The sequence below is a fragment of the Barbatula barbatula genome (assembly GCF_947034865.1).
Source record: "Barbatula barbatula genome assembly, chromosome: 14".
In the NCBI taxonomy this organism is placed as follows: domain Eukaryota; kingdom Metazoa; phylum Chordata; class Actinopteri; order Cypriniformes; family Nemacheilidae; genus Barbatula; species Barbatula barbatula.
Window position 1 is genome coordinate 3,015,716 of NC_136777.1, and position 27,512 is coordinate 3,043,227.

A 27,512-nucleotide genomic window follows, 5' to 3' on the forward strand; every position below is an offset into this window, starting at 1 on the left:
AGAAGTTGTAAGTATATTCATATGACATTAATGACAGGAACAGGTGCTGGGGAACATGAATCATTTCCTCTTGGTCCATTCCACTAAAGGCTTAGAAAGTAATTCCTCATGAAGTTTGCTTCTGAGTGTTTCTCCCTGCTTGATCCCGAGATGCCTGGAAGAGGGTACAGCACTTATTTCACCCATAGTATTGAAAGTCGTAGGGCCGTGTAGATGGATGTTTTTGTGGACAGATGGTTGGATTGAAGGACGGCTGGATCTGGAACAGTTTGTTTACGAATATACAGTATATGTATTATATATGTATTTTATATTTTTTAACCTATGTATAGTGTGTAGATATATATTTCTATATATTGATTGATGATGTATTACCTTTTTGTATGGGGATTCACCTCTAAAGTCAAGTCTTTTGACTTAACTTTAACTCTTGTGCCTGACTGAAAAGAAAAGAATTTGATGGAAAAACAAAAAAAAGATCTGATTTTTAAATCTAGATGAACCAGTTTAGAGGACATATTGAGTATTTCCCTCTTACCTGTGTTGCATAGCAAACTAGAAATATAACTAAAACGAGTATAATAATGATGTACTGTGGGTGAAAGCAATGAAATAATTAGTTATTTGTATATATTATATATTCCATATATAACAATACTTAGAATGCTTGGCAAAAAACATTACTCCACCCCATTGTTTCTATACAGATGCACCTACATTTTTTGCATTCGTTTGATTAACGTCATGAGTGTTTTTAGACCAGGAGATTATTTTTACAGTAAACACATCTATAATAAAACCCTTAGTTTTAAAATGTATACTTGAGTTTATCAGGAATCAGATCAACTTACCACCAAAGCCTCAGTCATGATTGTTTCTTGGTGTATTCTTCTGGCTGTGTTAATTTTCTTGCGTGCTCTGATTTATGAGAAGCAGAGAGACGTAAACTAGAACCAGGTCTACCAGCATACAACCCTGAACATCACAAAGTGAAGACGACAAAAATCATGAGATTTCCACACATGAAAACATACAGTGGCACACACCACTGTGGTGTTATGTAGCTCTTGTATGTTTTCATTAGTGTAATATATAACCATTTGACGCAGTTTTTCTTAGTTACTGATAGACACATCATAGGGGAAATGCACATATTCACTTCCCTTTCTGGAGCTTTGCATTTATTTGACAAAAGGAACACGGCACCGCAGAGAACCTTAGCCATCACATTTCACTTAAATGTCCTTTATTGGTATTTCGTGGTACCAACAATGTGTGTTTTGTACAGCTTAATCATAACAGTGTTTAGAAAGGGAGGTGTGACAGTCATTGGATTTGATCGATTATCAATATCATTGATCATTGATTTATTTTTTCAATAAAGTTAAAAAAACTGGATTGCATTTTCATATTTATTGCTAATCATGATATCGATCGAGGAACGTTAATCATTCAAAATTCAAAATTGATTTTAAAATATTTTAATGTTCATTCTGCTCCTGCTATAGTGAATATAAATAATGTCCCAAACAAGAGTCCCAGTGAATCTCATCTAAGCCTTCGCGTGCTTGTATGTACAGTACAATATATACAGTTCTGGAAAAATAACTCCAAATTTGTTTTTGTTTAAAAAAAAGAATTTGATCTCTTACTAAATACATGCATGCATGTAAGCACATAAGTGTGGTGTTAAAAAATAAATATGAACTTTTTGCCATTATCCGAAGTCTGGTTTTGACCAGTTTTCAGTTTCTGCAAATAAATGCTAAAAGAACAATATTTTATTTGGAATTAAGGACAAATTTAGTCAATTCATGTATTTACCTTAACACATAAATATTACATTCAGAACAATTATCTCTCTCCCTATTAAATGTATATATTAACCATGAACTAAGAACTTTTGTGTTTTATATGTTGCACATTGTCTAACATTCTTGTTTCTTAATGTCTTCATGTACGCATACTTTTAATGAAAATTTTTTTATAATTTCTGATTTAAACATCATGAACATACAGATAATTCATAGCCCTGTGAAGCTGAACTCTAGACCCGTTTATGCTCTCGTTCATAAGAATATGTGCTAATGATAAACTTTGTTACAAAGCATCCTTTCCTCATGGTCCTTTCCAGCTGTGTGTTCCAGAACAGATGATTCAGATGTGCGGATCAGCACTGCCTGCAGGTTTGGACAAAAGATCTGTTTGGACAATTCATCATGATTTACAGGTTTGGGTTCATATCACCACAATAACCACTTCACGAGAGATATTGTTCTCCTCGTTTTCTTCGATCACATTTCCACGTGATGTTATTCTGTATTCTTCTGTATGACACGACCCCTCTCAAGATGAAGATCCTCTCAGATCTCTGTATTCTTTAATATGATGCAGAGTGTTTGGATCTGCATCCACTAGGCCAACAGAAAGCAGTTTGGCAATAAGATGAAGCTCCTTTTCATTAATTTTCCACTGTAGAAAAAAACAGTTGATGTATTAATATGCATTTATTTCATTCCAGATCTTCACGTTAAAGATAATTCACAGATATGTTTTATATTGTAGATATTTTACCTTTTTGAAGAACAGGGTTTTATCAGCATTGCCACCTTTGGGGTTTTTCTATGTCATAAAAATGAGTAATTTAGCATAATTAAGATGGAAGATTTAATGCAAAATAAGCAACATTGAGATGTTTTTATGTACAAACTGATAATGTTTAATTTGTAATCTGTTATCTATCTTCCATGCATCAACCAGTTCGATGAAGGAAAAATGCACATGATGTAAACAGTATTATGTAAAAGCTCTTTTCTTCTGAAAATGAGTGTGAACTTTCTCTCTCCAAGTTTTGTAATAAATCATTCTCTAAAACGTCTTCTATACACACCAGATATAATAGCAAGAATAATCATATGTAATTTGTTGCTTTTAGAACCAGTTTAACCAGTTGTGAGGATATAATGAATCATTTCCTCTTACCTGACTCAGACCATTTGACATGCACATTATAATGCCAATAAGTCCCAACACAACCTGTAGGCAGATGATTTGGAGTATTAGTTAAGTCATTTCTAATGTATTACATATCGTTAACAAAATATATGTATTATGTACGTGTCGTATAATGGTATATAAAAATAATGGGAATCGATGTCACATGTTTATGCCATTGAATGTTTATTATTAAACAACCGGTTTTGTGTAGACAAAGAGTACTCGCTTATATGAGAAACGTGGTTTGAACATTTCTTTTGTTATGGACCACGAATAAAGACACTGATTGGTCACTACGCTTTGTGTTGGTCGCTATTGCGGCATGTTGTCATATTGTGTGATATAAATAGCAATAGTGGGAATTTGCTAATAAAATGTCTATGAAAGCATAGCGACCAACACACAGCGTAGTGACCAATCAGTATCTTTATTTGTGGTCGATAACAAAAGAAATGTTCAAACCACGTTTCTCATATAGGCAAGTACTCTTTGATATTGAATTACAAAACCAACACCAGCAAACATACAAAAACTGTAATCAATAAAACAAAAAAAGCTTGTGACAACCTGCCCCATACACTTGATCTTAGAACAAAATTCAACCTTCCCATTAAATTATTTTATAGTTTTGTCACTTTTTTGTTATTTTACAAGTTTTGTAAAACACTATAATACAGGATTTTAAGATTTCAAGTTTCAGGAAATTAGGTTTAAAGCTTAGAATTTCCAAAACCACTAGCACTCAAAGCACACATCAAATATTGTATTGTACCATATATTGTATAATTCATTATCTTGAGATAAAAAACTAATGAACTTACCCCTACAAAGTACAACATTTGTGTTTCTTGGTGTGTTCTTCCTGCTGTGTTTGCTCTCTTGAGTGCTGTGATTTATAAGTTGCAGAGAGACACAGAAGTGTCATACAGAACCAGGTCTACAGGTTTAACTGCATGTAAGAATCTTTAACACCAGCAATTGTTGGCTTTCCACACACTGTGACACCTGAAAACTCTGAGTGACGCACAGTTCGGTCTCAAATTAACACATTTGACGCTGTTTTTAGTAACATTTTCCCCTCTGTGTGGTTCTTTTAGTTACTGATAGAGGATTCGGGTGACTACCCACACTGAAGCTTTGTTTTTATTGCTAAATTCATTCACTTTAAAAATAGTAAGATGACATACAACATATTATGTTTACTCGTAGTACGACTGAGTAAAATGTTTTATTTTATAATTTTTCTTTTAATCAATCACTTGTTTCAAGAGATGTTTTTAAAGCGATTGTATTGGTGTATGTGTAAGTATATATATATATATATATATATATATATATATATATATATATATATATATATATATATATATATATATATACATACAATAAAACACATTAAAAACATGGTTTTTTTCAACTGAGTTATATAATTTTGGAACCAATATATATAAATCCCAAAACACAAATCTCTTTCCATTACACATGAAGTGAGCTAATACAGTGAGAAAATTCATATTTTACATAAAGTCTACATGTTTATGACAGCCAGTTGTTTTTAATATTATATGTTTGCAGGTGTGCTGCAAGTGTTCTGTGAAGCAGGTGTATTACAGCAACTTTATCTCAATGAGACAATGATTATTCCATTACAATTTCACCTAAAACTCATACTGGGTATTACCGCAAGATGGAGCCACAACACAGGTAGAAACCTTTTACTCATAACTACTGTTAATTGTTATCAAAAAGATTTCAAATCTCTCAGATCATGTCACATTTATTTATAGGAAGCATGTTGAACCTCATGTGGGTGAGTACATTTTGATTTTAAGATACATTTTTCCTGTAAGTTATATGTGTTTCTGCAATTTTGGCCTTTAAATTATATTTGCTATGGGTCAGGGAACATGAGTTACTATACATGTAGCCTGAAATAGCATCCTTTAAGCAAACTAATAGTGAAGAATCTTTACATTTAAATTTAAACACTAAAATTCTAATTGTCATTTATTCGCAATTATTGCAAAGACAAGGCTCTAAGACAAGGTAAAAACAGCTGTAAATAAGCAGTTGTTTCATTGTGATTGTCAATCTTTGTGTGTAAATATAGTATGTATAATGATTATAAAAACCATAATTTCTGTTTCCCAGTAAAACATCATGTCTGGCTGTTACATTTATTTATTTAAGCATGCCACAAGCACAAAAGAAAAATACACCAGGGCAATTCCGTGAAACCTATACATGAAAGCATAATGTTGTTATCAAAAGGTTTGTACTATACTTACAGCACATATATCAACATTTGGTGGTTTCAATATCCATGAGAGGTCTCTCTTCAAGTTTTTAAAGCATTTGTTTAATTTTCATTGTCAGGTAAGTGTCATTTCATGATTGTCACATGCATAACGTTACATATTTCCCTGTTTTAAAATTGAAAACTTGTGCATCCTGATATCTGATGTTTAAACTCTACCAACAAGGGTTTAGTCAACTATAAACAGATGCATCAGTAAATTGGTAACAGACACATTCTCCAAGCAATTTTATGTCACATCCACAACGCTGGAATTGCCCAGCACACTTTGAAAAAACTTTAATAAAGCACAAAATAAAGTTAGACACACGTAACACTTTTACCATCCCGCATTAGATTGGCTGTAAACCCGATTTTAGAGTAATGTTATTTTAAGCATACGGATACGGTGTATCTTTATGTCTGAATTAGATCATTTAAATAAATCACATTTAAGATAATATCGTTGTTTTACACACAAATCAAATAAGGATATAACTCCCTGCACGCCGAAATATGACTAGTAGACTAAAGCAAAACGATCGTGTTTCCGGTTCCAGACTTTTTCCTCTTCTGCAGGCTTCCTCTTGGCAAACGCGTTTTGATTGGTCCGCGGGAGACCATGTAACCAATCACGTTGCGCCTACCATGGAGGAAGGAATAAATGCAAGATGGCTTCTCGTATAAAACCAGTTGCCTGGCTTCTCTTGTGTGATCAACAAAATTACTTTCCCCCCGTTATTCGATTAAAATATCGTGTTTGGGGAAGTGCTGAAGGCTGAATCCGTCTGCGCGCCGGTGTAGGTGTGACGCAGCGTCTTCGGGCGCTGTGGGATCATTTTAAGAAGCAAGCGGGGCGATTTTCAGCCGCCGCGCGAGAGATCGGGCCTGTCGGCTCACGCCACGATCAGCAGCGCGACACCGAGACCGAACCCGAGTCCGAAGCGTGAGACTGAACCCGAAGCAGCCGCGCCCGAACCTAAAACCGGACACCCTCGCCGTTCCCATGGCCGTTTCAAGGTTGGTCGGTTGCTGGTGGCTGGTTCGCTGCGGGCCCAGCATCCCGCAGAGTTCGTCTTCGTTTTAACATTTTTAAGTATTTATCAGATGTGGCGTTAATATCATTTCTTTACGTTTTCTGTAACGGATAGCCTATCTGTCAAATGTTCGTCAGGGACGGTTACTCTGATCTTGAATTTTGAAATAACCGTCACTTGTTCCTTTAATAACGGCTAATATGCTCATAATAAACTTTATACGTTTCTGTCAGACGTAGTTTTTCTTTTTTTTTTACATTTGTCACATAATAATGTGTCACAAACGTCCCATAATTCAACACGCCCCAACATGTGGGGTTTTGTTTTCTCACGCATACATTAGCAGCGTTTTGTCTTGTGTTTCCGCTGTGTTATGCATTTATCTGGGAGCGCTTTGCATTAATGGGTCTTTTTTAGCCTGGTAAGTCTGTAGTTAACGTGTAAATCCAGGGGATGATAAGTGGACTAACCCCACGCAGTGTCATCCATCTGAGGGTTAGCCGCAGCCAATGAGCTCCTGTCTCCCACGTTAGCATCTGAAGGCTGTATTCATTCCTCTTTCTCCATCGTTTCGGTTCCTGCGCTGTTTCTTATATAACACGTCTGTCAGGATGGTGCGAGGGAAGCTGGTTGTAAATGCTCTATTTTTACACTTCGACACGTTGCTCGTGTGCAGTTAGTCATTTAAAGTATGGCCACGTTATTAAAATATCTCCGATCGATTACTATGGGGTCAGAAATGCTTCTCTGGTCAGGTGTACGTTGACATGATGATGATGATGATGATGATATTACGTTGGGGGTGATGTAATCTGATGTATGTGACGTGAAAGCCCTCCTGTAGTCTGCCTCGGTCATTTTCATTAAAGGGACGGTTCATTTAAATATGAAAATGATCATTTACCTGCCCTCATGTCATTCCATATATATGTCTTTCTTTCTTTCTTTCTTTCTTCTGCAGAACGCAAAAGATGTTTCAGGGAACACAAAACCACTGAAGCATTTCTCAAAATATCCTCTTTTGTGTTCAATTGAAGAAAGAGATAAAACATCATGTTTTGAATGACATTACGGTTTGAATAAATGATGTCATTTGTATTTTTGGGTGGACTGTGCCTTTAAAACCGTTCATCAATTTGAAACACACTAGATTCCTTTAATAACATTGTCCTCTCTTGCTGTTTTCAGGCTAGAACGTCTCTTTATTTTACTGGATACAGGGACGACTCCTGTCACCAGAAAAGCAGCGGCTCAGCAACTGGGAGATGTAGTGAAGCTTCACCCACATGAACTCAATAACCTAATGTCAAAGGTGAGTTTTCAGATTTCCTTTTAGTTTCGATTGTACGGAAGAACCTAGGATATCATTGGGGACAAGAAGCCAAATGTTGACAGCTATGAAAGCTCATCAGTCTGTTGTGTTCTTCTGGTGATGCAAAAGCCATTAGTATGACAGCCAATGTAGATAAACTGGATTGGCTACGCTATCTGAGTGAATGTTTCTTCCATAATAAGAGCGTTAACCATCACTCTATATAAGTAGATATAATAAATCATGCATTGGGTGGAGTGAGCTAAGCTTTAGACTAGCAAAACAATATTCACAATCAATGGCTACATTTATTATCGTGCTGCTTTGCATTATACCACCTTAATGGTAGTACCATGGTAATAAAACACACTTCACATTTGAATTACAAATGTCAACAGTAGCATATTGATTCAGATGAGATTAGGATCTCTGGAGTTATTACTGTACCTTGCTTGGGAGTGTCTGTTAGCTGGGAAGGTCATGTGGTCTGGGCGAGAGCCTTCTAAAACCCTGATGAAATAACCTTTAATTATAACGTTACTCATGTTATTAAAGGAGAAAGAAATGAGGGTGAGGATGATGCCTAACACTGTGATCACCTCGGCCATGCTGTCCATTATTGGAACTTCCTGGGTGATTTTGTTTTCTGATGGGTTAACAGCAGCTTTTTACAAACACCGTTGTTTCAACGTTTGAAAGTAGGCACCTGTATAAAACCATGGTCTAAGGAGAAACGTATACGTAGTAGAATTGTTTCAACATTTCAAGCGTCAGCTGTTGAGTTCAAGGGATGATTTGACTTATGTAACCTGTCGCAGGCTTTAAGTGGTGATTTCTTTTTCTCTGGTCCCAAAAGGTTTTAACATACCTGAGGAGTCCAAACTGGGATACACGAATCGCTGCAGGACAGGCCGTAGAAGCCATAGTGAAGAATATTCCAGAATGGAGCCCACCTCCAAAGCCAAAAAATGGTGAGCTGAATTATTCTTGGATTGCTTAACCCGACATTTGGTTAAAACATTTTAAAGTGGCCATAACACACAAAGCTTCACATTAAAGCACGTGCGCACACATTGCCAACTAAACACAAACAGTTTCACCCCATGTGCGGTTCATGTCCGGCATTGTTTAGGGCTGGGACCACCGCTCCGTCTATCTCCAAATCCAACGTTATATCCACCCTTTATATAACATTCATCACCCAAATGAAGTCAACAGATAAACACAGCTGAACTTCACGAACGTAGTTCTGTCTCTCTCCGCCACACAAGTGAAAGTGACAAATAACATCTGCTCCTCCCGCTCTCCTTGGTTGATGCGTGGGTGTGCCGTGTGCTTTTCCGGGAGAATTGTCCAAAAAGGGACTAAGAAAAGTCGTTACGTAAGGATTTTTCATGTTCGAAAAAAACTTTCCGGAGCCTGTACGAACGCCGGGGGAGTGTATCGAGCACAGAAATACTATGTAATACGTCCAACTCATAATTTTTTGACAAGTTGACCATGTAAAGCACGAGAAGACAGAAGGTCAGAATGCATGAAACACCGTTGCAGGGTCACTTTACGATGCTACATCACTGCTAGAACTTATGTGTGACACTGGACCACAAAAGCAGTCATAATGGTAAATTATTTTAAATTGAGATATAGATATCTTCTGAAAGGTGAATAAATAAGCTTTCCATATTTGGTTCAGATACAACTATTTGAAAATCAGGAATATGAGGGTGCAAATTTTATTTGAGAAAATCGCCTCTAAAGTTGTCCATCGGAGCTGCTAAGAAGAAACAGGTTTGTTTTAACAAACCTGATGATGTTGTGAAGAGTAGATGAGTGAGTGAACGTGAGCAGGCAGCAGCAAACGAAGTCTGTAGAGGTTTTTTTTCGGTAATTTTTGTTTGCGATTTTCATATATTAGTTTATGGTAGTACATTTACAAATTACCTTCATCGAACATGCTCTTTACTTAATATCCTTATGATTTTTGGCATAAAAGAAAAATAGGTAATTTTGATCTATACAATCCATCCAGCTTGATCCTTCCAGTTTCATTGTTTGAAATTGCTATAAATATACATGTGCTACTTATGACTGGTTTTGTGGTCCAAGGTCACGTGACCCTTTATTACGGGAACATTTTAGGTTAAAGCCAGAATTACATTGTATAGGTCAAAATTCTAGATTTTTCTTTTATACTAAAAATCATTAGGATATAAAGGTCATGTTCCATGAAAATATTTAGTAAATATCCTACCGTTAATATATATAAAAACATTATTCTTCTGAGTTGATTCCCTGCTACAGTGCCTCTGATTAACAACTTCAAAGGCAATTTTCTCAATATTTAGATTTTTGCGCACACTCAGATTCCAGAGTTTTAAAAGATTGTATCCCTGACGTTTACTGTCATATCAGTAGAAATCTTTATTATGTAAAAATCTCAATTTCGAAAAAGATTTACCCATAAGACCAGGGTCCCATATTCTCTGTGCATGTGACATCATGGAAATGTTTTTTAAGCCAAACTGCAGAACTGATTTCTTTAACAACTAACAATTCTGATGGTTGATGGTCTCTTGCTGAGTGTGTGCTCTGTTCTGTGTGTTCTTCTCAGAAGTGTGTGCAGAAGACATGTCTCCAGAGGAAATGTCCTCAGACAGACTGAGTTTCTACAGGTTCGATATCTCCCGGCTGCTCAAGCATGGCGCGTCTCTGCTGGGCTCTGCGGGTGCAGAGTTTGAGCTGCAAGATGACAAGTCGGGTATGATTGGATCCCTCTCCCTTGTGTGTTAGCTCTTTGGCTTTGTCATATTCTGGTTGTTAGTGATGGTTGCTTTTTTCATTTCATCAATTGTAGGTAGAGATGTCATGCCTAATAATTAAGCTTGCGTAATGTTATAAACAGGCATAGCAGGATAAGCGACTATCAATTAAACCCATTGTTCTAACTTTGTAAGCGCCTTGCTTTATCAGCAGAGGTAGAAAAACCCTTTAGGGATGTCTTTTATTTGCATGTCTCCATGAAGAAAGAAAAAAGTTAAAAGGCAGCGATTTGTATTTTGTCCTCGAACAAAACATACAATGTATTTGCATTTACATCTTGATTTCTCATGTTTTCTTTTCAGTAGTGGGTGTGCTAAGGCAGACTTTGCTTTCGCAATTCACACAGACATTAAAATGAGTAAAAAAAATCCTGTTGACTTAATTCGCCATTTTCAAAAATCATATTATATTGTGAACCTGTGTGCTATCAAGGAGCCAAAACACTTTGTATGTGAAGACATTGTGTTCCTAGCATTTTAGGGCTGTACAGTACAACGTACGTGCTACATAAACATCTGTCTGTGCTAAGAATACATGTAATAGTGTAGCACATGTGCCATAAAGATTGGAATGAGCGTTAGACAGAGCCGCCTGTTTGTGTGAAATCCGTTTGTGTGAAATCCGTTTGTTGTTGTCCTTGTTTGTGTGTGAGGTTAACAACCACTATTTACGAACAATCGTGTCTTCTGTGCAAGTTAAAAAAATTCAACTTGAGCGAGAAATTTGCGCGAAGAGCTCATTGACACGTACTGGATGACGGATCTGGATGTTATTTCTCCCATCACTCACGCAAACTTTTCCTGCTAGTAATAATTTTGAGAGTAGACTACAGTTTTTGTATGGACAAATGTATTTACTATTGTATAGCAAAACACTGAAAATACAGAACTCTGAACAATTAAAGGGAAAAAATGAATTTGGGAAAGCTAAAAATTATATGTTACGTGTTACAAAAGATTGTAAACCTCTGTAGCACCAGTGCTATTTGCAAAAAAAGTTAACGTACAGCCCTGCATTGTGATGTTGACAGACCGTTGTGTGTGATGCTGTAACAACAGTGCTTCACAAGTGTCATGATTGTGATCTCATTTCCAGGTGAGATGGATCCTAAAGAGCGACTGGCCCGACAGAGGAAGCAGTTACAGAAGAAGTTGGGATTGGATATGGGTGCGGCGATCGGCATGGACACAGAGGAGCTTTTTAACGACGAGGACCTGGAAGACGCCTGTGCCTCCAGTACCAACAGAACACAGCCCGGTAGAAGCCTAGGTTGTCCCCTCTCACGCAACCATATGGTGAGTTGTGCTGGAATGGCATTTGAAAGATACAGTGTCGGTCATACATAGTTTACATTACATTTATATTTATGGATCGAAACCCATGACCTTTAGACTGACAACTGGGTCAATATCAAAAAAAGTTTTGGATGATGGTTTGGGTTTTTTTGCCTCACTGATGCAGCTTTGTGAGAGTTATGGTATTGCTGTGTTTTTATTTAGCCGGCAGCAGAACTTATAGATTCTGAGTTTCGCCCAGGCATGAGCAATCGACAGAGGAACAAGGCCAAGAGGATGGCCAAACTGGTGGCAAAGCAAAAATCCAGAGACCTGGATCCCAATGAAAAGAGGTGAAGCTGGGTTTATTTGTGATCTTGGTGAGATCATTAAGGTGTGTGGGCAATCATTGTGATCATTTCCATTACGTTTGCTACAGTAATGACAGTTTTGAAGGAGAACCGGAGGAGAAACGGCGGAAAACCACAAACGTAGTCATCGAGCAGCCAGCAACAGACAGCAAAGTCTTAATAGATAATGTCCCTGATAACTTCAGTTTACTTGAGGAGGTGTGTGACATGCTCTCGCTTCACTTCATGCTGTACACGTACATTGTTCTGTTTGTGACTAATATTTGAAGTCTTCGTTTACAGACTCAGGAATGGCCTCTGGAAAGCTTTTGCGAGGAGCTGTGTAATGATCTCTTCAACCCCGCGTGGGAGGTATGGTTAAAATGCATCAGTGCTGATTAAGCTAAAACTTGCTGTATTTTTCTGCCTGTTGCAGTAAGAAAAACACCCGTGCTGTCTTTTTCCTCCTATTTCATATTGCATTTTATTTGCGTGTACAGATTCGTCACGGTGCAGGCACGGGTCTGAGGGAGGTGCTGAAGTGTCACAGTGCAGGAGGAGGAAAGTTGGTCTCCAGTACAGCAGAACAGGTGCGTACTGGACATGATCAGAGATCATAGGTTAAGTGACCTTCAGTGTTTGATGTTTTTTTTTATTCTCAGATGGAGCGGCAGCATCAGGAATGGCTGGAGGACCTAGTCATCAGGCTTCTCTGCGTCTTTGCTCTGGACAGATTTGGAGACTTTGTGTCGGATGAGGTTTGTCATCTTCCTCTTAACTAATGACTTCGTCTGTCTGCCATCTACTGGTTAAAGGCTAAATCTGCACATTAACAGTAGGTGTGTCTTGCACGCTTTATTCAAAACATATTTTGGAGCATGTTACTAAGATAACATGTTTATGGCACTAAAGGCCACACAATAAACGTAACCACAACACTTGTCACGTGACATGGCAGTCTAACACCATGACAAAGTGTCGGACATGTGAGAGAAACGGCATCATGTAATCTTATACATGATCCCTACTTGTACTGTTACATAAATTCTATTTAAAGAATGTCTACAAGGTCATGTGAACTGGGGGTAGGAATAATGTTCATTTTTAATTGCCCAGGTGGTCGCACCTGTTAGAGAGACGTGTGCTCAGACTCTGGGTGTGGCCATGAAGCACATGACAAACAGCGGCGTTGCCATGACAGTGGATATTCTTCTCAAGCTGCTAACCGAAGACCAGTGGGAAGTTCGACACGGAGGCCTGCTGGGCATCAAATACGCTCTCGCTGTCAGACAGGTGCAGTGGTCTTTATAAATTGGAATCGAATGTGTATGTAAATCATCAATAATATTGTAAATGTGTGTTTGTAACCTGTGATTGAACTCGCTGACCTTCAGGATTTGATCTCGGAGCTGCTGCCTCTGGTTCTTCCTGCTATTACAGAAGGCCTGCGGGATCTGGACGATGATGTTCGTGCAGTGGCAGCGGCGTCTTTAATCCCAGTTGTTGATGGATTAGTTCAGCTGCAGCCTGCTAAGGTCTGAGTTTACACTTCAATTGCTAAAGGAGATATGGAAAGAGTTTATTTATTCATCTAAAAATGCTTGTTGAATAGGTTCCCTTCATTGTCGACACACTGTGGAATGCTCTTCTGGAGCTAGACGATCTCACGGCTTCCACAAACAGCATCATGACCCTTCTATCCTCTCTGCTAACGTATCCTCAAGTCCGCCAGTGCAGGTGAGAGCTGTTTCAAACATAAATGACTCCAGAATGTAAGGTGAATTATGATTTTTGAATCTAAAGAGAAACTCAAATCCTGTTTTTTTTTTTCATTTATAGTGCACAACAGTCTCTGACCGTATTAGTACCTCGCGTGTGGCCATTCCTGAGACACACCATTGCTTCTGTTCGCCGGGCGGCACTAGAGACCCTCTTTACACTGCTGTCTAAAGCTGACCAGGTTGGTAATCTGTGTATTTGACAATCCACCAAAATGAATTTATAGCATCAACCAACATGGCAGAATCCATTTGAACTCTATATGTAAAATCATGCAAGTTTGATAAATAAATGCACTGCTTGAATAAATAAATACACTGCAATATTATAAACATAATTTTAGAGCTGTTTAAAGCACAATTGTAACACCAATACTTTTTTGATTTATTTTCTGTTCATTTTCATGTAGAATTGTGCAGTGTGGCTGAATCCCATCATGCAGGACATGTTAAGGCACATCTTTCAGTCCGGCATCCTGGAGAGCAACCAAGAGATCCTAGATCTGATTCAGAAAGTGAGTCGAGCGCTTTACAAGGATCAGGATGAATGATATGATAATGGGTTGATTTGATGTGTTGATTGTGTGTTGCAGGTGTGGGATGAGTTGTTGCGACAGGCCCCGCATCAGTATGTGGTGGCAGCCAGCTGTCCCTGGATGGGCGCCTGGCTGTGTTTGATGATGCAAGCAGCACACATCCCAATAGACTCAAACATGCTCCTGGAAGTCAAAGCCCGCTTAAAGGTTAAAAACATCATCTTATGTGATGTCCGGGAATAATAATATTTTTTTTACTCTTGGTCTGTTTGTTACTAAACTGTAAAAGCTGTTTCATTAGACACTTCATTTTGTTTATGATTACACTGTAATGAGTGTTGTGAAGCACTGATAATTACTGACGATTGTTTATTTTGAGATCCACTTGTTTTTAATTTCAAAACAAGTTTAGCTTACTTTTAGGTTTTTCAGGGGTCAGGAAAAAGCCGGCAAGGATCACTTCCTGTCAAAGAAACTGTGCAGGAGTACATCGGTGGAGCAGATACCATCACCGAAGACCCCGCCACACGAGACTACGTGGTGACTCGTGCACGTCTTATGGCTGCGAAGTATGTTGGAATATATATATCACTCTTTTCTTTGTTCTACCACACGTGAGTCTAAATGCTTTTTTTCTCCCAGGCTGTTAGGGGCCCTGTGTAGTTGCATCTGCGACCCGCGCTTGAACAGCTCGTCTCAAGAACTCCGGCCTGCTGAATCTCTGGCTCAACTTTTACTGTTCCACCTCAATTCCAAATCAGCCCTGCAGAGGATTACGGTTGCCATGGTGATCTGCGAGTGGGCGGCCCTGCAGAAGGTGCTTTTTTTTAAGAAGAGGTTTAATTTGTTTATTTTTGGTTGTTACTGACACGCAGTTCTGTGCCGCAGGAATGCGAGCTGCTGTCTAGCGTGGTGCAGCCCCGTCTGTTGGTCATCCTCTCCGAGCAGCTGTATTACGATGAGATCGCCATTCCTTTCACACGCATGCAGAATGAATGCAAACAGCTTATAGCTCTGCTGGCTGACGCACAAATCGATGTGAGGGAGCGCATGAACTGCACTGTGTTCACCATCGATCAGGCCAATGAACTGGTTAGCAAAAGATCTAAACTTCGTAAGCTCCCTATGAAGACTGCTGTAGTCATTTAACTCATCCCATCATATCCCATAGGTGACCACCATCTTCTCAGAATGCACCTCCTCTCTGAACCTGAAGTCACGTCAGTTTCAGCCGCTGGACGGTAAGAGGCTCCAGGCTCAATCCACAGTGTGTGAGACAAGCGTCGAGTGGCAGCAGCTACAGCTGAGGGTTCACACCTTCACGGCCTGTGCAGTGGTGGGTTTGGCAATGCTGCCAGACAAACTCAACCCTGTGGTCAGACCTCTGATGGAGGCGGCCCGTCGTGAAGAGAACACGCTCGTCCAGGGTTATGCCGCCTCTAGCATTGCCCGCCTGCTGCAGCAGTGCGCCAACAGAACTCCCTGCCCGAACGGCAAGATCGTGAAGAATCTCTGCGGCTCTGTGTGTGTGGATCCCATGCTCACTCCTAACGCTGCTTGTCCTGTCCCACCAGCCAGTACTCCGGCTGTTCAAGAGAGCAGTAAAGGTGAGATGGGATAACAGCTTATCTGACACGTGTGTGTGTGTGCTTCTGGGGCCGAATTCACGAAACCGCAGTAGCGAAATGGCAACAAATGTATAGGATAATGCTAAGTAAGTCATTTGGATAAAAGCATCTGCCAAATGCATAAATGTTAATGCAAGTTCTCAAATATTTTCTTAAGAATGTTTTAAGATTGATTTACAAATTTATTTTATTCTGATAAAAAATGTAGAAATTATTGTAGGAAAAATTTAGGAATGTTTTAAGAAAAGATAAGTCATTTAACAATGTTTTGTGAATCCGCCTCCCCTAGAATAATTATGCTAATGCTTCTAGTTCTAATGTGTAGATATTAATATTTGCATTTTCTTGTGAAATGACTGACTGTGTTTTCTCGCTTACAGCTTCTGTGGCAGAGAAAGAGGCGATGCATCACATGGTTAATAAAACCAGGGGTATCATCACACTCTACCGCCACCAAAAAGCAGCTTTTGCCATCACCAGTAAGAGGGGACCAACCCCCAAAACCCCAAAAACATCCAACAATGACCTGCCTCTTGGAGCTGCGGAAACAGATGAGGTACATAGAATGTTGTTGTTGTTAGCAGCCTGTGTTGTTTTTGATGGCGCAAGAAATATGTTAATGATCATATTCTTACATTAATGTAGAACAAGAAGCCATATCTTATCCAGAGGAGAGGGGCAGAGTTCTCTTTAACAATAGTGGCTAGGCATTTTGGTAAGGAGCTCACCAGATCTTTGCCCTATCTGTGGGAGTCCATGACCGGCCCTCTCAGGAATGCGCTGGGCACTCAGGGATTCGGTGCGTCTGCTTTGATTTACTCACCTTATCATTAGTGTTTCATCAGAAATTTGTTTTGAAAGACATTGTAAATCAGCATCTTATGCTTAAATGTCCTTTTCCAGTACGTTTGAACGCATTTTTGAGATAATCACGTGTGTTTGTGCAGATTCCAACCATCTGTTGAAGCAGGGAGACTCTGTTGGGCAGGAGCTTGTGAACTCTTTACAGGTGCTGGAGGTCACAGCAGGAGCCATGGCCCAAGAGCTCAATCTTGTAGTACGTACACATACTTTACATATACATTCCACTGATCTGTATAAATAGATTATATATAATAGAAAGTTTGGGTATACCAACATGGCGGCGCGGTACCTTCAGTATAATGACATTATGAGTAATCCAGTCATTTATTTGTGTCTGTTTGCTTTACGTCCTGTCTCCATAAATCGGCCTGATGGAGGTATCTCAGAAGGCAGCATAGATGTATTCTTCTCTGCCTTCAATGTCCCACAATTCTATGCGTGTGCTCATGCAGTTATCAGAAAGGTGCCCTTATGCTGCCTCCAAAGGCATTGTTTCTGATCTCTAGAGGCAACAAGTCAGCTTGCCATCTTGCCAGTGTCAGTCGTTTTTTTGTTATCATTCTATGCACTTTCTTCCAAGTCAGTAAGTTTCCTGTTCCGTCTCTCTTCAGTTAATGGAGCAGCTGCCTCTCCTGTGCACCTGTCTGCAGCATCCATATACAGCTGTACGTCACATGGCCGCCCGCTGTGTGGGTGTGCTCAGTAAGATCGCTACCATGGAGACCATGAACGTGTTTCTGGAGCATGTGCTGCCATGGTTGGGTGCTATTGATGACAACACTAAGCAAGAGGGAGCCATTGAAGCCCTGGCCTGTATCCTCAGTCACACACTGTCTCTATAATTCTGTGTTTTAGACAAACATCTGAAGTGTGATGAGGGTATTGAGAATAGATATTCCTTAACGCCCTGTTCAGGTGTGATGGAGCAACTGGATGTGGATATTGTTCCCTATATAGTGCTGCTGGTGGTTCCTGTGCTGGGTCGTATGAGTGACCCCTGTGACAGCGTGAGGTTCATGGCCACACAGTGCTTTGCTACGCTGATCCGACTGCTGCCGCTTGAGGTGCGAGATACTTTTGCTCTTCATCAGACACAATCTTCTGCAACAGTGACAGAAGTGCAAAGTAAACTTAAAACGAAAGGAATGATGCTTTTCTATGAGTTTTGTTCAGTTTGAATTTTCCGTTCAACCTCTGGGAAAAACTACTCTTGTTTTTACATTGTCCTTTTGTTCTCGTTCAGGCTGGAATTCCAGACCCTCCATCTATGTCTGAAGATCTAATTCGGCAGAAGGCCAGAGAGCGACATTTCCTTGAACAGCTGCTGGATGGAAGGAAACTGGAGAATTACAAGATTCCTGTTCCCATCAAAGCAGAGCTGCGGAAATACCAGCAGGTGTGTGGGGTGCTTATTGGAATGGTTTTTTTTTCGAGAGGAATGCAAATCTTAAAGTAAGCATCAGCTGTTTGTTTATTCGGAAGCTCTTTCTGTTCTCTCATGTAGGATGGTGTGAACTGGCTGGCGTTTCTGAACAAGTACAAGCTTCATGGTATTTTGTGTGATGATATGGGTCTGGGTAAGACCCTGCAGTCCATATGTATACTGGCTGGAGATCATTTTCTCAGGTACAGCTAAAACCAGCTTTATCAATCATGTTGCTTTTAATGAACAGCTCTGTTCTGCTACCATAATATATGCTTATGAGTTTTGTGTTGTGTACAGGGCTGAGGAGTACAGCAAGACCAAGGCTCCCGACTGTTGCCCTTTACCCTCTATAGTAGTGTGTCCACCCACCCTGACGGGTCACTGGGTGGATGAGGTGGGCAAGTTTTGTTCCAAAGAGTATCTCAATTCTCTGCACTATACTGGACCACCAACAGAACGAGCACGGTAGTGTCTACAAAACATTTAGTAACATCTTAGTTTTCTTGCAGGTTCAAAGCATGTGATGTGTTTAGCAATGCATCTACAATAGATGCCCAGCAGCTAAGATTTTATTCATGTTTCCCTTTTTTGTCTCATTTTTCAGATTACAACACCAGGTGAAGAAACACAATCTCATTGTTGCCTCGTATGATGTTGTTAGGAATGACATCGACTTTTTCAGGTAATAGTCTGTTTTCATGTTTCATTCAGACAGTTTAACTGCTTATTTAATGTTTTTATGACATAAAATGGTATCTTCCTCCTCCCATACAGGGATATAAAATTTAATTACTGTATCCTTGATGAGGGTCACGTCATTAAGAACGGGAAAACCAAACTCTCCAAAGCCATCAAGCAGTTAACTGCCAACTATAGAATAATCCTCTCAGGAACGCCCATTCAGGTGAGAGTAAAGCATGCAGACTTGTAGGGTTGGGTATCGTTAGTTTTTTTTTGATGCCAGTGCAAAATCTATATTTGAAAACCGTACCGGTGCCCAAATCGATAAGAGCCACAAAACCCCAGTGGATGACATTTTAAAACAACATATCAAATGCATTACTGTGTTAAGAACGAGCTCCACAGGACGCGAGCAACGGTTTTATTGTGATCGCTTGCATTACAGACGCATCATATGAGTCTGAATTAACGTTAGTTTTACTTGTACCAGGTGATGAATGCTGAGATGGAGGGAGGGAGAGAGAGCTCACTATGATCAATCCACAGGTCATGCGCTTGTTCTGTGCGGATCACAGATCATTCCCGATCCGTTTAACCATATATATATATATATGTGTTGAATCTGTATTTACCAGAGCTTTCCGACTCATTCACATGAATCAAGGCAAAGGTCTCAATCGACGGCTCTGTCAGCATTTGTTGCACAGAAATCTGCGTTTTAATTCGGTCCAGTTACATACCAGATATATAGCTATTGTCACCGGGTTTTGCTACCCAACCCTACAGACTTGCAAATCTTAGTTTCAAACGTTTTCGTTAAACTCTTCTCTTTGTTTTCCCATAGAATAATGTTCTGGAGTTGTGGTCACTCTTTGACTTCCTGATGCCAGGCTTTCTGGGTACTGAGCGTCAGTTTGCTGCCCGCTATGGGAAGCCCATCCTCGCCAGTCGAGATGCTAAAAGTTCATCTCGCGAACAGGAAGCAGGTGAGACACTTGTTTCTGTTTAATTCATGTTAACAGGGTTGACAGTTTAATGTTGCACTATAGATTATAAAATATATCGGTTGGTTTGTCTCAGGTGTGCTGGCAATGGAAGCTCTGCATAGACAGGTTCTGCCCTTCTTGCTGAGGAGAATGAAGGATGACGTTCTTCAAGATCTGCCGCCCAAGATCATACAAGATTACTATTGCAACCTCAGTTCTCTACAGGTACGACATGTTTAGCCACACGAGCACACACACGTTTTGAGGATGTGGTTAAAACGTTCTCGTGAGTTTAGAGATGTGCAGTGAAGTTTTGAGTGCAGAATGCTGCATTGAAGGCTCAAAGTGTAACTTGACTATCATTTATAAAAGTGGATTAACTGCAACATTTTGTAACACAATTATACGCTGTCGCTCATATTCTTTCACCCGTGTATGTTCAGGTTCAGCTCTATGAAGACTTTGCGAAGTCTCGCGCCAAGGTGAACGTGGACGATGTGATTTCCACAGCCCCTGCACCAGAGGAAGAGGAGAAGCCCAAACTTAAAGCCACTGGACACGTCTTCCAGGTCTAATGTTATGAGAGTTGTGTGATGATAAGCAGATGCTGTTGCAGACAGGGCATGTGTGATGGTGGTATTTGTTTCAGGCTCTACAGTATCTGAGGAAGTTGTGTAATCACCCAGCGCTGGTATTGACCCCTCAACACCCAGAATACAAACACATCACAGAACAGCTGGCTAGCCAACGCACTAGCCTCCGAGACATCCAGCACGCTCCCAAACTGTCTGCACTTAAACAGGTCTGTCCACAAAAATCCAACTAAATCAAATCGTCTGTGTGTGAATCATTTTTGTAATAACATTCACATAATAAAAGCTGATATGACGATCAGTCCAGTGGTTGCATAGCAGTTTATGTGTATATAGTGAAGTGATTGTCATGTGTTCTCTGATGTAGCTCTTGTTGGACTGTGGGCTGGGTTCTTCCGGAGCATCCGATGGTGGCACAGAGGCTGTGGTGGCCCAGCACCGTGTTCTCATCTTCTGTCAGCTGAAGAGCATGCTGGACATTGTGGAGCAAGATCTGCTGAAATCACAGCTGCCCACCATCACCTACCTCAGACTGGACGGAAGCGTTCAGGCTGGCCTCAGACACTCCATAGTCTCCAGGTGAGTCCACAGACAGGCTAACATTTCTGTATGTTGTATGTATACTTTGGTTTCTTCCAAGGTTTTGTTTCCTCATTGGGTTATACAAGTCAATGTAAAGCTGCTTTGTGTAGCATTTTTCACGACACTTTGTTCCAAATATATGTAATTGAATTGAGTTTTTTTCCCCCTCTCCTACAGGTTCAATAATGACCCATCCATAGATGTCCTGCTGCTCACCACTCATGTGGGCGGGCTGGGATTGAATCTCACAGGGGCTGATACTGTAGTGTTTGTGGAGCACGACTGGAACCCGATGAGAGATCTCCAGGCCATGGATCGAGCTCACAGAATAGGCCAGGTACTGAAGATGACCACCACGTTTATTCAAAATGAGCTGATCAACTAACCCAAAATCTACTGATGGGTTTTGTCACGCATTTCTTTTTCAAGTTGTGAACGATTTCCGTTAAGAAATGTTGTGTTTTGTAGAAACGTGTGGTCAATGTGTATCGTCTCATCACACGGGGCACGCTGGAGGAAAAGATCATGGGATTGCAGAAGTTTAAAATGACCATCGCTAATACGGTCATCAGTCAGGAGAACGCCAGTCTGCAGAGCATGGGCACAGAACAGCTGCTCAACCTCTTCACACTAGACAAGGTCAGTTCCTATACTCTGATTATTGTCTGGTGGGTGGGTGTGTTTGTGTGTCTATACAGTCACTCACATGTGCATACTGACACCGCTTTGTGTTAATATTCAGGACGGAAAGGTAGAGAAGGGCGAGTCGGGATCCTCTGGTAAATCCGGTATAAAGTCTGTTCTGGATGGGCTGGGTGACCTGTGGGACCAGCAGCAGTATGAAAACGAATACAACCTGGACAGCTTCATGCATTCGCTCAAATGAGCAAAGCACACTCGCATCAGGCAACCAGAAAAGACTAGACGTGTTAAGCCGCTTGGTGTCACCGATGGGACGTCGGAGACGTTCAAAAGCACTGTTGCTATCGGATCGTTAACACTCCAGTCTTAAAATCCTTCTGCCAGGCTTCTACAGATCTGAGATCTGTGCTTACGAGAGCATCCAAACTATGTGTTATTCAATTTGTCACTGGAAGAAGTCTTAAAGCTAATCTTAAAGTGTTGTACATGCATCTGTGTGTATGGATTATGTTTGAACCTCAGGATTTTCACCTTACCATCAGTATCCGTGACAGTATTCCCAAACATAAATGAACGAAGAGAAGCTGTCGTTCAGGAAGTAGAACGAACAGAAACCACTTCCGTCATCTTGCAAGTCAGCAAAGGACAGTGTAATGGTTCATTCGCCCACTAGGGGAGCTTGACTAACTCTAATAGGATTATATGAAGGGCTTGATGCTACTCCTTCAGACACTTCATTGAAAATGTCATAAATGCACTGACTGTGATCTTTAGGTACACAGGGAAGAGCAGCAGGACACCGTCCTGAAACTTTGTAGTTTTAAAAGGAAAAAAATAGGACTTGTAAATATATTTCTGTTATTTGCCATTTTTGGGTAAACCGGTAGAATTTTAATAAATTCTAATGAGCTCTTTACATTGCGTCTTGTATGTTTGCATTCATGAAAGCGTGAGAATGAACTGATGACTGTTTATTTCTAATCTTATTCTATACTTGAATCATTTTAGGTGCTAATGCATTTATCCCCAAACTGCTTATAACTGCCAAGAGTGTCAATTATTCTGAAATTTAGTTTGCTTGTTTTATGACATGAGCTACTTAATAATTATAAGATAAATGCATCAGTGGAAGAGACTATGATCGTTTCTACATAAGTCAGCGTGGCAAGTAGTGTTGCTTTCGTCAATGACTAAATATCGTCATCTTATCGTGTGACGATGACTAAAATTAAACGTATAATGGAATATTGTTGACGAATACAAACGAGACTGTGGTTTACAGAATAAAATCTCAATTTCGTTTCGAAATTATTAAATCTGATGCTTAAATCTAAGAGGCCGAGCGGCATTGTTTAGTAAAAAAGGAAAAACACAAAAATTTAAACAAATATATGTAGTGAAGAAATTATATGGCCCTAATTTATCCATCTGTGTGTTACATGAATGTATTTTGTCAGTTACCTGCCTTCTCATGATGAAATGCACTTGCATACTTGACAAATTAAAATGGAAAAAAACAAAAGTACACTAACTCTCTTCGCTCAACAGGTAGTGGTCTGGCTTTTGTTGAAACTAGCAACTCTGTATAAGCACCTATGACACTATTTCTCTTTTATGACATATCGCTTATTGCTCCCTGAACTCTGTGTAAGTCGCTTTGGATAAAAGCGTCTGCTAAATGTAAATGCATAATCTTTTTAAAATTGTACTCCTGTTTGGCCTTTGCTACCACACTTTAAACCTCTCTCGCGCCGGTGCTATGTGCATAAAAGTCTGCATTCATTTACTGCATTCTAGCACAGGGCACTGATGGCAGTCACTCTTTTCATGTTGGTTCTTTGCAATGCTGGCAAGTATCCCGTAACCCTTCCAGTCGACTTGCGAAATCACTTCATATGGTTTTATTAATAAAGGATATTGGAAGTAAAATCGATCTAGGTAATAACAAATACTTTGATTTTAAGAGTCACACAGCAAGAAAAAGAAAACTTGTATAGGAAAAGATCTGGAATGGCTGTATTCTTGAGTCTATAAGGTTACAATAAGATAACCTTGTTTGGAAATGGGTTTGGCTAAAAGAAAATGTCTTTTATTACTAAATATTACTAAAAGAGACTAAAATACCATTTTCATCAACTAAAACTTGAAAATAGTCATGGATACTTCAGACTTAAATGCACAGACCTTTAGTCGACTGAATCTTGATTAGACTAAAAAGAGTATGAACGTGACAAACTAATAAAAACTAGAATGACAGTTTGGCACGAAGACTAAAACTAAAATGATAACCCCCTAAAAAATACAACTTACAAACAATCCCACATAAATCTCCTGTAACTGGCGTTTTGTTGCACACCAGCAGTTCCTTTCCAAGCAGACAATAATGTGACGACGACAACGTTTCACAGTGTCATACAACTACGTTTAATAATGTTGATTTTTAGTACAGAAAAAATAGGGAACACTAGAAAGTGTTAGCAGCACTGCTTTCATTTTATTTCAAATTCTTGAATCACAGTTTTACTGCAAATGCAGACAAGCAGAGGTCCAAGTAAACAATCTCAAGCCTTGCAAAGATGGAAGTGAAATCCTAAAATCAAGTTACACTGGGGACAAAGATAGTGAGGTCATCTATCAATACGTTAATTATTTTTATAAAACAAATGGAGCAAAAGTGTGGCAGAAGAGAAAAACCACAAGCCAAAATGACCTTAGATTCGATCAATCTTTTTTTATTTAGAACAGCTTTGTGACTCGTACATTAAAGGTTATTTTTGGGGTCTAAAAAATGTTAATGAGAATCTGTGATAAAAATAAATGTAACCTGTCAGGAGGGGTGTGAATCTAAATCCAAGACAAAAAAGCAGTCAAGGACATCCTGAGGTTTGTTTTCATGGGTTTTTTTAAATTATTAAAAGAAAGAATTGATTATTTTGCATTATGGCCAATGTTATCCTTTTGAAGAAACGCTTCAATACATGTCAAAAGATTAACTGAGCTAAGACACGAAATCAAGCCATTCTGCTAAATACATGAGATCGAAGAGCTTCAGAAATGATCTCATGACATCTGTTCGGACACAAAGTTTTCAGCAGGAAAGTTTTATGGCAGCGTCTCGATCGGGTTTCATCTCAACAACCTCACATTTGCTCCATTTTACCATCATTTTTATTGCCCATTCGTTTCTTTTATATGGATCACATCATGTTACCAACCGTGATCGAAAATGTTTGTGTGCACTTTTTCCTTCCTTGTCACATTAACGTTACATTAAGTTACAATTTGACAAAGTTCTCAGCTTAAAAAAATGATTTTAAAAAGAATTAGCGGCATAAAATTAATTTATTCCAAGTAAAAATACAAAATAATATCACAACATTGACCAGATATGAATGCTCCCCCAGAAACAGCTAAACATTAATGGTTGAGGAATAAGTGTGTAAAGACACAACGAAATAAAAAAATCATGAAAATACGTAAATAGGTTTTAATTCTAAATTGTTTTTGTTGCAAAAATTCTCTAAAAGTAATGAAAAAATTTCTCAGTACAAAGGCTACATTACTACTGGAAGGTACGAGCATGTCGAGTAAATACACAGTAGAAAATGATTTTCGATGCTTGCAATGAAAATAAATCTGCAATAAAGTTTGATGCCTCTTTTTCTTGTTTTCTTCTTTTTTACAAACAGTACAAACAGTATTGCACATTACAACAAAGAATCAAGGTTCTTATAAGCCTTAAAAAAGGGACTAATTCAAGTCTTGGGTGAGTAGAAGGCAATCGCATCGCTGTTGATCCGGGGGCTTTCGTTCCTTATATCTTTTGAAAATTAACATTCTTTTCAACTTTCCGAACAAAGGTTTACCTTCAATTATATACGGTTGAAAAATCTGGGCATGTGCGCATTACAAAACAGAGGGGAACACATCATAAGAAACATGAAATATATTAAAAAAATGAAAATAAACAGAAGATTTCTGGTTAGCATAGTGAAGGACTGATTGTAAATACAAAAACATAAGTAGTACGTTCATTTGCACCTAACGGCCTTGTTGACCCTATAGAATAATAGACATTTATCATTTATAGTATTTGTAAGATCTGATGTTTGTGAAACAGCGGGGACCATCTGTACTTCAGAATCCTACAGTATTACATTAAAAGAACACGGCTCTAGCTCCTTCAGTTGTTTTTCTTTTTTTTCTTTTTTTTTTCTCCAAAAATAAAATTAAAAGCAAACAAGCATGACAAAAATAAAATTACCTATATATGTTAAATCACTTTCTCCTAGCAGAATTAAATTAATTTATATACTCTTTATTTGAATAAACTTACTTAGAAAATATCAATCTCTCTCTCTCTCTCCTATTTCAAAATTGAGGTATTGCAAAAGATTAGGTCAGTCAGAAAGCACACATAGTTTTCTATTAAACAAAAAAGCTGACTGTTCAACCATCCAGATACAAAGAGTAGTGCATAACAACTATCATCTATTATAGAGAAGAAACGAACGTAGAAAAAATCTGGGCCGGGAACGAAATATCACAAAGACACCCGGAATTTACCATCCTCGCTACTACCCACAATCCATCGGTGCAAAAGTAGTTTTGCTTTCTCACCCTAAACCTGACAGTTTATGGGTGACGGGATGCTTACACGCACTCTGCCTTCCGAACCCAGTGCCGCCATCCCATAATACTTAGTACGCGACCTCACAACCCACTCAACCCTTTCTGAATTTTGTATCGAAAACATGATTCTACTTCAAGCTTTGCAGGATAATGTGGATAAAAATGCAGCGGTCACACAAGGTTACGCCGCCGCGGCTGTCATAACGAAATGATGTGCAGGTCGTATCGCGCCCATTGATTTGAGAGCCAGTGTTTGCATTTCTCGTTCACCTCGAAACAGACACAGTATTGAGAATCACACATGTGAAATCTAGTCTTGTTGGTCATTAAACAGGAAAAGCACTCTTTGGTTCCTGTAGGGACGTGAAACGGTTCAAATCGGACTAAAGTGTGTGTGGTTTGTGTCGAGAACTATCAGAGGAGGGACTGTATGTATAAATGTGTACATACGCATACGCATACGCATACGCTAGCTTCGAAGTTTCACAGGACCTCCATTTGTTAGACATCGATAACAGTTAAAGCAAATCACAGTTCTAGGCGTCGTATCATCTAAACTACATACGGTATAAAAATTGCACAACTCTATATGAACAGTCACTGCAAAAAATACTTCACCTGTTAAAGACACGTCGCTATAAGGAAACATCCTACGTCCAATCGGTTTGAAACACATGATTGCGGTCTCAAGTGTTCTTGTTTGTTTTCAGTTTGTGCTCCATGTCACTCGTCTGTGGCGTCGGTGCCTGTGGGAGAATGAAAGTGCCTGTACGCACCGAACTGAATAAAGTATGAATAGATTCATACCGTGTATTTAGCAGCAAGAGCTATTGCAGCATTGCACATACCGCTAAAAATCTGTCCTAAAAATAAACGCCTACGATGCGTGCATGAGGTATTGACTATAAATATGCAAAACGAGAGCAAAGAATGGTGTTTTACTCCAATTCTGGTGTTTCTAAAGCCCACATAAGCATCATGATGTGATTTTTTTTCCAGATCTTTCTCACGATGAGTGCATGCTCCTAGAAAAAACAAAACATCTGACACTCAAAACCTAAGTGTATATAGATAAATA

At 39.3% G+C, this 27,512-nt stretch overlaps 1 protein-coding gene across 2 annotated transcripts; it reads left to right on the top strand.

Annotated features, from left to right (window-relative positions):
• The first annotated feature begins 5,923 nt into the window (after positions 1-5,923).
• btaf1 (BTAF1 RNA polymerase II, B-TFIID transcription factor-associated) lies at positions 5,924-22,724 on the top strand. Of its 2 annotated transcripts, XM_079472737.1 has the most exons (38): positions 5,924-6,313; positions 7,519-7,642; positions 8,499-8,613; positions 10,254-10,400; positions 11,558-11,757; positions 11,962-12,089; positions 12,176-12,305; positions 12,390-12,458; positions 12,587-12,676; positions 12,749-12,844; positions 13,203-13,379; positions 13,481-13,621; positions 13,699-13,823; positions 13,926-14,046; positions 14,275-14,379; positions 14,458-14,607; positions 14,833-14,969; positions 15,043-15,217; positions 15,289-15,492; positions 15,572-16,007; positions 16,409-16,584; positions 16,674-16,827; positions 16,976-17,085; positions 17,504-17,705; positions 17,808-17,956; positions 18,136-18,288; positions 18,397-18,518; positions 18,616-18,783; positions 18,923-19,000; positions 19,093-19,222; positions 19,844-19,985; positions 20,080-20,210; positions 20,429-20,554; positions 20,635-20,787; positions 20,946-21,157; positions 21,338-21,497; positions 21,629-21,799; positions 21,903-22,724. In XM_079472737.1, exons 1-38 carry the CDS (start codon positions 6,300-6,302, stop codon positions 22,044-22,046), a joined length of 5,565 nt encoding a protein of 1,854 aa, XP_079328863.1. In that variant the 5' UTR covers positions 5,924-6,299; the 3' UTR covers positions 22,047-22,724. The 2 variants fall into 2 exon arrangements, with proteins under 2 accessions (XP_079328863.1, XP_079328864.1); XM_079472738.1 differs by lacking the exons at positions 5,924-6,313; positions 7,519-7,642; positions 8,499-8,613 and adding an exon at positions 9,077-9,166.
• Positions 22,725-27,512: the final 4,788 nt, after the last annotated feature.

What these genes read in the sequence shown, in the direction of transcription:
- btaf1 (XM_079472737.1), top strand. An exon ending in ACGCTCTCGCTGTCAGACAG is followed by an intron (nt 13,380 to 13,480) that starts GTGCAGTGGTCT and finishes GCTGACCTTCAG; the next exon opens with GATTTGATCTCGGAGCTGCT. An exon ending in CCCAAGAGCTCAATCTTGTA is followed by an intron (nt 17,086 to 17,503) that starts GTACGTACACAT and finishes GTCTCTCTTCAG; the next exon opens with TTAATGGAGCAGCTGCCTCT.